Source organism: Erinaceus europaeus, chromosome 3 (assembly GCF_950295315.1).
Source record: "Erinaceus europaeus chromosome 3, mEriEur2.1, whole genome shotgun sequence".
NCBI classification, from domain to species: Eukaryota; Metazoa; Chordata; class Mammalia; order Eulipotyphla; family Erinaceidae; genus Erinaceus; species Erinaceus europaeus.
The window spans coordinates 51,979,268-51,990,269 of NC_080164.1; the positions used below are offsets into that span (position 1 = coordinate 51,979,268).

Consider the following 11,002-nt stretch of genomic DNA (forward strand, 5'->3'; position numbering starts at 1 on the left):
GAACCTGATAAATTATAACCAGTTCCCACATGGTGAAAAGAGGTAGAAACATCCAGATCTGAACGGGGACTTGCTTCTTCAGAATCCCTAGAGTCTGGAGTGAAGACTTCCAGTGCAGGCTTGTAGGATGATCCTATACTAAAAAGCTTCTAGATCCCCTAATTGTTCTGGAATGTGGTGTTACTAAAGACACAATTATGTAAAAAGGAAAGGACTGGAAATGGTGGTGATGATGCTAGAGGCATGGGTACCTACCTGCCTTGTGTAGGAAATCGCTCAGCACTTCTATGGGTCCAAACCACTCACTTTTTGCAATGGCTCAGATTGTACTGAATAAGTGGTATCCAGAGGCAGCCACAGGCCTATGCAATGAAGCACCTGTGACTGTTCCATGACAACGTGACCCATGGCAAAGGGTCTCTCCTGTGTGTGTTGAGAGAGCATCATGCTGGCTAAAGGTAGTAAAACAATTCAGCCCCCCATCCCAAACCCCCCCCACACACAGGCCAGCCCTTAGAAGAGCAAATGCCACTTGAAAACAAGATAGCAACAAAAGAACATGCAGATCCTAGTAGGAAGAAAGAAAAACTGTATTCATTTTTGAAGATTGCTATCTTAAGGCAAGTGTCACAATACACAACAGAGAGATGAGCAGTATTTATGGGCACATGTTAGAAGAGAGTAGCAGGAAAGACATTTTCAGGCAATGAAAAGGAGGGGGCAGTACCCAACCAGGTTGCTCCTGGGGAGTCCTCTTGTGGACTGGGTACCATCTATGCTCTGTCAGCCTCCCAGGAAGAAGAGGAGCAATCATCCTGGGGATCTTGCATGGAAATTCCCTTCTCCAGGCCGCCGCATTCTCCTTGTCACAACTCCAGGTCCAGGTGAGAAGATGAACAGTCCCTGGGTCTTGTGATACAAATCTCACTCTCATATTCAAAATTCTTTCTTAGAGACAAGACAATCAGGACACCAAAGCCATAGTTAGCTCACCTCTATCTGAACCCAAACTTGCTAAGGATGGAGCTAAAACTGCACATATATGTAAATACACACACATTATATGTGGGTGGGAAGATATATTAAAGGCTTTGAAAGAGTGATTGCTCACTTGGAATCAAACAATATGATTGTTTCTCCTTTGAAAACTGAGGGGTACGAGGTCTAGCCTGAGGGTAAAGATTTCCAGGCTCTTCTTAGCACAGTTTCAGGTCCCTCCAGGTTTCTCAGGTGATGAAGGTGGCTTACTTGTTTAGAGAGTTCTGAAGGAAGTCAGGCCTTCCTCCCCGATCAGAGCAGCTCCAGTCTCTGGTCCTCTTAAGGTTTTCAGATGCACAGTCAAGTTCCGTTCATCTGTCCAGGTGAGATTGACTGCCTGTGCTATTTGCTCATTCTCATCATAATGATATATATATCATCCTTTTTTTTTTTTTTCAGGGCCAGTACAGGAGAAGCAGCACAGTAATAGAGGACAACAAGGGAATGAGCAAGGTTGAAAGTTTGGGAACTTTAATGGCCTGTGGTGGAGCGGCAGAAACAGTGCTGGGGACCACAGGGAAGTCAGGTATCCAGAAATGTGGTGGGAGATGAGTTGTTAATTCACAAAAATTTGAAGGACATCAGAAAGAGGCTGTTGCTGTCACTATCAAGCAATGACAGAACAAGTTGACACAGAGTAGCATGATGAAAACTGCTAATACGTATGGAGGACAGAGTCCTGCTCATAAAAACTAGGTCTCCAGGGAGAAAGGTATCACTTTCAGAAAAAAAGAAATCAGAAGGATATGTGTGTGTTGGGGGTGCTAGCACTTGATATACTAGAAGTAACATGGTCGTTTTCTGGGATTCACTCAGTTTGCCTCACCAAGACCCTCTGAGGTAGGTAAGAGTTGGGTGGCATCAGCCTCATTTCACAAATGGGGTAAAGTGAGGCCCCAGGACTTGCTATAGTTTTCCCACAGACATGTACCAATGGCAACAGTGAAAACATCAGTCTTGTGCCTTCTAGTTTGTTTGTTTTTTGTCACTGAAGCATGATCTTTGCTATAAAGTCCCCTCACCTAATTCAAACCTGCATCAACAGGCATCTGCAGGAATATGGACATTTGGCTTTTAATTTTAAACTTTGATTACTGTCAGGGAGAGAAACTTAGATCTTAGAAATCAGCTGAAGACAGTGGACCAAGGGATGGGACATAGGCAGCCCATTAGTAGGTGAGTTTTTGTGTGTTTCTACAATTTTAGGAAAAGGTCCAGTTGAATTAAAACAATAGATTTGGGGTTGGGAAAATAACATAGCAGTTTACACAACAGACTTTTCCTGCCTGAGGCACCAGAGGTCCCAGGTTCAGTCCCTGGTATTACTATAAGCTAGAGTTGAACGGGGATCTGGTTGGGGGGAAATAGATATATATATATCACCATCAAAGGGTACTTAATGAGATGACTATGTCCCTCTCTAGGCCTGTTATCAAATGAGAAGATAAGAATAAAGTTACACTGTTGTCAGAGGTCCAGGTCACAGAAGTTAGCCAGGGTGGGGATGAGAACCGGGACAACAGTGTGTATCTTGTCTTGCTTAGGGTGCGTCCCTCCCCTGATGCAGCCTGCACTCCTCCACCCTTCTTTGACCTCAGATTTTGAATTGTTTACTCAATGTTACTGACCACAGACCCCAGCAATGCTAATGTATCTAATTTGCGGCTCTTCTAGCCACATAACCACATAAATCTTGTGGCATAAGATCTAAATACCTGGAGTCAGGTCAGAGAATTCAAACCAGGTATAAGAATTTGGGAGTTTTTCCAGTTTCTAGAACTCACAAGGCAACATGATAACTGTCGCTCACTTAGGTTTGCCCAGAAAGCACCAATGCAAAGCTGACTGGGTACAATAATGACTACAGCTGCATTTGTCGAAGTTTTAACCAACAGGTCCCCAAGATTTTCTTACTTCTCCAAGTCTGGCAGCTTGAGGGCTTATTTCCAGACAGAATGCTGGTGCACACATGGTTGCACGTGGACGTGGAACAAGCCAAATGTCAGTGTCCTGCTTCTGGGTAACCAGTTCCTCCTGAAATCCCAATACTTGTGCCAAGAAGCAATCTCTTTAAATTGGTAACTGGGCCAAAGCATTGCTCAGGAGGCTAAAAAGTTGGTGAAGGCTGCTACAGCGGTGTCTGGCTGGATTCGTAGGATGGACACCACTGCTGGCAGCAAGTGTGAAGCCCAGCCTCATCACAGAACTGACTCCTTGGACTCCAGTTCTGGGGCAGGGCTGATGGTACCGGCAGGGTTCTGGTGTGTCACCAGAGGTGACGTCTCTTCCTCTGACTTGGAGTTGGGGATGGCTTCCACTTTGACTTCACTCAGTGCCTGCACCCCTTTCTTCACGGCCTTCTGATTGAGGTGGTGGAGAATGCCTGCACCCAGGGCGTCCCCTTCCACATTCACCACAGTGGTGGTACGGTCACTGGTGGGGAACAAAAAGGCAGTGTAAAGACCTAGGCTGACTATGTGTGGGCTGGAAAGCATACCTCATACAGGTCAATGACCACAAAAACACCATGGAAAGCATGCTAGTAGGGCCCTAATGGCTCACTTTACTCTAAAATGATATTCTTTAAATCTTTCTTTAACTTTATTTTTTAAATTATATATATATTTATTTATTATTGGATAGAGACAGAGAGAAGTTGAGAGGGGAGGAGGAGGTAGAGAGGGAAAGAGACATCTGCAGTTCTGCTTCCCCACTTGTGAAGCTTTTTCCCTGTAGGTGGGTACCAGGTGCTTGAACTTGAGTCCTTGCACACTGTGTGAGTTTAATCAGATGCATGACTGTGTGGCTCCCTCTTTAAATATATACATTTAAAAAATTTTTTTTATTATATTTATTTTCCCTTTTGTTGCCCTTGTTGTTTTTATTGTTGCTGTTGTTATTGATGTGGTCATTGTTGGATAGGACAGAGAAATGGAGAGAGGAAGGGAAGACAGAGATGGGGAGAGAAAGATAGACACCTGCAGACATGCTTCACCACCTGTGAAGTGACTCTCCTGCAGGTGGGGAGCCGGGGGCAAACCGGGATCCTTACTCCGGTCCTTGCGCTGCTGGTGCCACATGAGCTTAACCTGCTGTGCTACCACCCAACCCCCCTCTTTAAATATTTTAAACGAAATCTGGCAAGGTAGTTTATCTGGATAGCACATCTAATTTGCCATGTGTGTGACCCAAGTTTGAGTCTGGCCCCTATCACACTGGAGGAAGCTTCAGAACTGGGTTATTTTTCCTTCTCTCTCTCTCTCTTTTTTTACCAGAGCTCTACTCAGCTCTGGTTTATGGTGGTGTGAGGGATTGAACCTGGGACCTTGGAACCTCAGGCATGAAAGTCTTTTTGCATAACCATTATGCTATTTACCCCTGCCCTCTCTTCCATTTTTTATGTGTGATTGATTAATAGTGGGTTACAAAATTGTAAGATTATACTTATATTGTAAGTGTATAGTTCCACATCACACCCACCACCAAATTCTGTGTCCCCATCCTCCCACCTCCCAAAGATAACCACCATAATTTTCACAAAGTCTTATAAAACAGTTTGCTTGCATCTTCTTTTTTTTAATTAAAAAAAAATATTTATTTATTTTCCCTTTTGTTGCCCTTGTTGTTTTATTGTTGTACTTATTATTGATGTCATCATTGTTAGATAGGACAGAGAGAAATGGAGAGAGGAGGGGAAGAGAAATATAGACACCTGCAGACCTGCTTCACCGCCTGTGAGGCGACTCCCCTGCAGGTGGGGAACCGGGGGCTTGAACTGGGATCCTTATGCCGTTCCTTGTGCTTAGAGCCATGTGCACTTAACCCGCTGCGCTACCGCCTGACTCCCCTTCTTCTTTTTTCTTGGGGTGGGGGGAGTAACTGAGTACCAGTTCTTTAAATTCCACATATGAAACTATGCTGTAGTTGTCTTTCATTTCTTTCCTTGTTTCACTCAGCCCCAGCAACAACAAAAAAGGAAAAAAAAATTGACAGTAATAGACCCTCATTGTGGAGAAAAATGTATATAAAAAAGGAAACAGTTTGTACATGCATAACATTCCCCAGTTTCCCATTTAACAATACAACCCCCAGTATGTCATTTATCATCCTTCATGGACCTGTATTCTCCCCACCCACCCACCCACCCCAGAGTCTTTTACTTTGGTGCGATATGCCAATTACATTTCTGGGGAATGTTATGCATGTACAAACTATTGTATTTACTGTTGAATATAAAACATTAATTCCCCAATAAAGAAATAAATTTTAAAAAAAGAAAACAAAAGGAAACAAAATCATCCTTATATTCCATAACTTTGAATTGTATTAACATTCTGTTTTTTTCCTCCTAATTATCATTCAGTTATGCATATGATGGATATCATAAAATTATTACATACAGTTTAGGTTAATAATAAAATTGTGGTTTTGTGCCCAGCATTTATTTCTTCCACTCAACATTACACTGTCAGAGTTTCTCTTCTTCTTCTCATATCAATGTCATGCCTCCACTGAATGTTGCTTTGTGCACACACTGCAAGGCTGCTGCCAATGTCTTCTCATGAAAAATAGCTCTGCTCTTCCCAGGACCTTGTCTTGCCATAGCCTAGCCCTGAAACCACTGTCTGTCCTAGCATATGGAGGAAGCATTGTATCCATTTCAAAGGGGGGAGAAATTGGTCTTTCCTGAGGACACTGAGAACTGAGGGATTAAGAGACTGGGAAGTGTGTGGGAGCATTGAGGAGGAAGAAGGAGTTTGTGCTTGTGTGGCTTTAGTTGTCAGCCTAGTGATTTACCTAGCACCCTACTTCTGTGCTGCTAGCCAAGCAACTCTTAGATGCCTGTTTCCCTAAGCAGAGAGGCAGCTGGACAAGGAAGGAGAGCGGGTTCCTGATACTGTTCTAGTCTGTCAAACTCATTAGCAGGAGGCCAAGGTCTCGCAGTGAACTGTATGACTACGGGCATTTCTTCTGCACAATTTATCCTCATTGCTCTAAGCATGACACTCCGAAGGCTTAAAAAGAAAGGTTGGAACCATATTCCTAACTACAATGGGCAGAACCACAAGCCCTGTGTTAGCTCTAGTGTTCATGTTATATCAGGCCTGCTCTGGCCAGGAACATCTTTCTACAGGAATGTAGACCCTTTGCTTTACCGCAAACTTAGGAGGCTCCTCTGTGCACTGTGCATCTGATGTAGTTTATGTCTATTTTTTTTTTTTTTTTGCCTCCAGGATTATTGCTGGGGTTCGGTGCCTGCACTACAAATCCACTGCTCCTGGAGGATATTATTTTTGTTTCCTTTGTTACCCTTGTTGTTATTGCTATTGTTGTTGTGGGATAGGATAGAGAGAAATTGAGAGAGGAGGAGAAGACAGAGAGGGGGAGAGATAGCTAGACACTTGAAGACCTGATTCACCACTTGTGAAACAATCCCCATGCAGGTGGCGGGCCGGGGGCTTGAGCCAGGATCCTTACACCAGTCCTTGCACTTTGCACCATGTGCTCTTAACCCACTGTGATACTGCCCGGCCCCCCTGTTATGTCTATTTGACAGATAAATAGACCAAAGCACATAACAGTTCAATCAAACAACCTGTAAATTGCAAAGTTATAATCTGAACCCAGAGACTGGGATTCCAGGGCTCATTTTCTTATCCATATGTGGTACTGTGCAACACACAACATGAGTACCTCAGCTGGCCTTCCCTGTATTGCGTATACATGTCAATGATATCACAACATTCAAGCAATCAATACTAAGAACATGAGTCTTTTGTTTTTTTGATTCAGAACACTGTTCAGCTCTGACTACTTATACCAGGGTTTGAACCTGGGCCTCCTTGTATGCAATTAAATTCTGTGTACTACTGGTATCCGATCACCCCAGATGTTCTGTGTCTTAGAGGAGCACTGGAAATGTTGGTGCCGATTATAGCTCCTTTCCAATTCCTCCTCCCCAAACTTGGACCTAAGGCACTCACACTTGCAGGGTTCATCTCTCCCTCACAAAAATCAATCCATCACTCCTTGGACTTCTTTTTTTTTTTTTAAATTTTTTATTTATATAGAGACAGAGAGAAATTGAGAGGGGAGTGAGACAGAGAGACTCCTGCATCAGTGCTTCACCACTTGTGAAGTTTCCCCACTGAAGGTGTGGAGGGAGGGTTTGAACCCAGGTACTTGTGTATTATAACGTGAGCATAAATAGGTCCCCCATCACCTGGTCCCTCTTTGGACATTTTTAAGTGAAGGACAATCATTGTTGAAGACTATAACTATAACTATAACTATAACTATAATGACTATAACACATCTATGCAGCCAACAACCATCAGAGACTGTACTCCACTGGGCCTGTGCTGGGGTTCTCAGCTTGGATCAGCCTCCCACTTTCCTTAGTGCTATAAGCAAGTTTTTGGTAACAGCATTTTATCACCCATGGACACTCACGATTCTTTGACTCTTACATTGCTTAATTTTCCCTTATGCTAAACCTTGTGTTGCCAGTTTATCTGAAGCTTCCTTTATGAGGCTGGGAGCCTGTTTATGTTTTTGTGTATACCCCAGGCCTAGTAGTGTGGAGTAGGAACTCAATAAAAACTTTGCTTTTATTGGTGCCCAATTTGCTACTTACACAATCCAGTCCACGGCCAAGATCAGAGAAAGGTCATGAGTGGGCAGCCCAATGGCCTCCAGGATAATGGCGATGGTGAGGACCCCACCAGCTGGTACCCCTGCTGCTCCGACACTGGATGCTGTGGCGGTCACTCTAGGGGATGGCAGAGCAGGGTGAGCCATTAACACAGCATGTGAATTAAGGGCACAAGTTGGGGCAGACTATGGCATCCATGACTTGAAAACTAACAACCACACAATCCTAGAATCTGTTAACTGAACTCCCCCTTTTTTTTTAAAACAAAAGTTCAATAAACCTCTCTCTCTCTTTTTCAGATGAGCTCTTGGAGATAATATTTCATCCTTCTTAAGTAATGAATAAATGCCATCCTTATTTTTCTAAATGGGATGCTGAAGTCCAGGTGAAATTGGTCTTCATGATGCTTTTCAGAGGAAATTATAATTAGAAACCTCAAGTTGTTGGTCTAGGCCTAAAGAAGAATGGAAGAATAAAGAACTTACAGAATTGTGAAAATCTGTCCTGCATTCAGCTCTACATTGTTGAGCTGAGCAATGAACACTGCAGCCACACACTGGAAGATGGCTGCTCCATCCATGTTCACAGTGGCCCCAATGGGGAGAATGAACCTGCTGATTCTCTTGTCTACACCGTTGTTTTCTTCAATGCACTTCATCATAGAGGGGAGGGTTGCTGAGCTAGAAATGGTAAAAACAAAAACAAACAAAGAAACAAACACCAACCAGCCATGAGAATAGAACTTCCTAGTTTGATTAGTTCAGACTCTGGGATAGAGGAATTAACATATCCTTGTTTCTTCCCTGGCTTCTAATCAAAATAAGAGAAAAATCAGAATTGTGTCAAAGTGTCTTGTTATAACATGGGATTTTTGTCAATTCTCAAAATATGGTTTCCCAGTTTTGCCTGTGTATGTGCCTACACTCATCTGTTCTAAATTTCTCAAGAGCCATATGTTGCTTCTTGGTTCAAAATGTCAAGAGAACAAAGACCTATTTGCTCTATACACGAATTTCTTCTCCTGAATACCACACCTCCCCCCAAAAAAGATAAAAGGCAGTTTTTTTGTTTTTCACTTAGACCAAGAGGCAGACATGACTTTCAGAGTTTGGAAGGACTATAAAATGAGCACAGATAAGCATAAAAACACATTCTCTCGGAAGTCAGGCAGTAGCTTTGCATGTGATGCAAAGTGCAAGGACTGGAGTTAAGGATCCAAGTTTAAGCCCCCGGCTCCCCACCTGTAGGGGAATCACCTCATAGGCAGTAAAGCAGGTCTGCAGATGTCTTTCTTTCCCCCTCTCTGTCTTCCCCTCCTCTCTCCATTTCTTTCTGTCTTATCTAACAATGACGACATCAATAACAATAATAACTACAACAATAATAAAAAAACAAGGGCAACAAAGGGGAAAATAAAACAAATTCTCTCTTTAGAGAGTAGCTGACATAGCTCAGAAGTAAGTTCCTGTCTATCTAGATCAGAGATTACCACCTTAATCCTCTCTAGTCTCACTACTACTCTGACATATAGCCGTTCAGAATGGGAAGAACACACAGTGAAGAAGCAAATATTAAATGGGTGATTGAAACAATGTACTATCTTTACTGAGAGGTTTTCTTTAACATAAAGCCTAATGTTATCCGACGGATTTCCAGTGAATGAAAAGGTGATACCTTTTGTGCTAAATTAGATATTCTCACAATACTGGAGATTCTTAGAGAGCTTAGCACAAATCCCTTAGCCTCATGCCTTGGTATTATTTTTTCAATTTATGCAGGCCGAGGTAGTTAGTTGTCATTCTAGAAATTTCCCTGTAATGCATTTTGAGTTAAATGGTTATCTTCTCTTACTCATGTAAATATACTAATAACTAGGGCGAAGACCCCAGAGTAACTAAAGATCTCACTCCTACGATGGAGAAGAGAATAAAGCAATCTTAATAAAGCAGAGGATGAAACAGAAATCCACTCCCAGAAGTCTATTTTTTGTAAAAGCCTTGGGGCTGATAACACATCAGATGAGACAAATTTAGAATTCTCAGTGAAAGAAAAATATGACCAAATACTGTTTATACACATACCACTGGGCTCACTTGGTTGCATCTTAATGGGGCTCAGAGTGGCCAAGGACACCCACAACCCACTTACCTGGAACACGTAGCAAATGCTGTTGCAAATGGTGCAAGGAGGCCCAGGAGGAACTTGAATGGATTTTTCCGTGTGAAAACAAAATAAATAAGTGGCAGGACAATCCCTCCGTGAATGACATGGCCCAATATAGATGCGAAGATATATTTCCCCAGGCTAGTCACCAGCACAATGATGTCCTTCATTTCCACAATCTTGCTTCCGACAAGGAACATGATGCCCACAGGTACATACCTAGGGCATGAGCACAGTGCACTTTCAGTGAGGATGATGATCTGGGGGAGGTTCCCTCCTGGGGGAGAACATAGGGACGTTCTAGGCAGATTTCATGTCTACCCAGAATGGGGTATACCACACTCATTTCATAGGCCATCAAACTGAATAAAATGGAAATGGAACCAGGAGCAGAACATAGGCGTTTTTCCCCTTGGATGTATTCTGTTCTTAACTGATAGATACTACTGACCACAAGGGGTCCCAGATGGAAAGGCAAGGAGTGCTTCAAGAGCATAGCCTCTGGGACTTCAGCTTGACTTTCAGCATTGCTTGGACTTGCTCAGAGAACTCTGAATCACAAAAGACTATCCCTATTTCACACAACTGCTGTGATACGGAGTTGAGCCAAAGATGGGACTTTTGTGAAATTCCTGTGGTTTGGGAAACATGATTCTGTGGGAAAAAGTCATTAACAATGACACTCTGGGAACACTCCTGGAGCTTGAAGGCAGGACAGGAAGAAGGAAGGAAGGAATGAACTATGGGAAACCTCAAAGAAGAAAGGCAGCTGCTTTGAATTCAGTATGAATTGAGCAAGAGTTGTCTGACTTTAGACTTTATCTATAAATTCTATAGGAAATAATGCCACTTATCTCAAACATCAAAGGTTATATAAGGTGACCAAAGTATAAAACCTTCCTCCCATTCTGTGTCCCCCAGTACTCAGATTTCCTCAGTGGAGATGGACAATGCTATTTTTGTTATTATTGTTTTTTCTTTTCTTTTCTTTTACACAGAAAAGGTAAAGAGGAAGAGAGAGAGAGAGAGAGAGGCCACAGCACCAGTGCAGTGGTAATTGGGTTCAAATCTAGATCATGCAGTTAGCAAAGCAGCCTACTAAGAGAGCTACTTCACCTGGTTCTGTTTTGAGTCTCCTTTTTATAG

General features: G+C 42.8%; 1 protein-coding gene across 2 annotated transcripts in view; it reads right to left on the reverse strand.

The window, feature by feature from the left end:
• Positions 1–572: 572 nt before the first annotated feature.
• SLC1A4 (solute carrier family 1 member 4) overlaps positions 573–11,002 on the reverse strand; it is a 36,395-nt gene continuing 25,965 nt past the window's right edge. For both annotated transcript variants that reach the window (XM_007539610.3, XM_060187187.1), the window contains 4 exons: positions 9,842–10,075; positions 8,179–8,373; positions 7,676–7,810; positions 573–3,471 (listed from right to left, as the gene is read on the reverse strand). In XM_007539610.3, the coding sequence (XP_007539672.1) occupies positions 3,237–3,471; positions 7,676–7,810; positions 8,179–8,373; positions 9,842–10,075 (799 nt within the window). In that variant the 3' untranslated portion in view covers positions 573–3,236. The remainder of the gene's footprint in view (positions 3,472–7,675; positions 7,811–8,178; positions 8,374–9,841; positions 10,076–11,002) is intronic.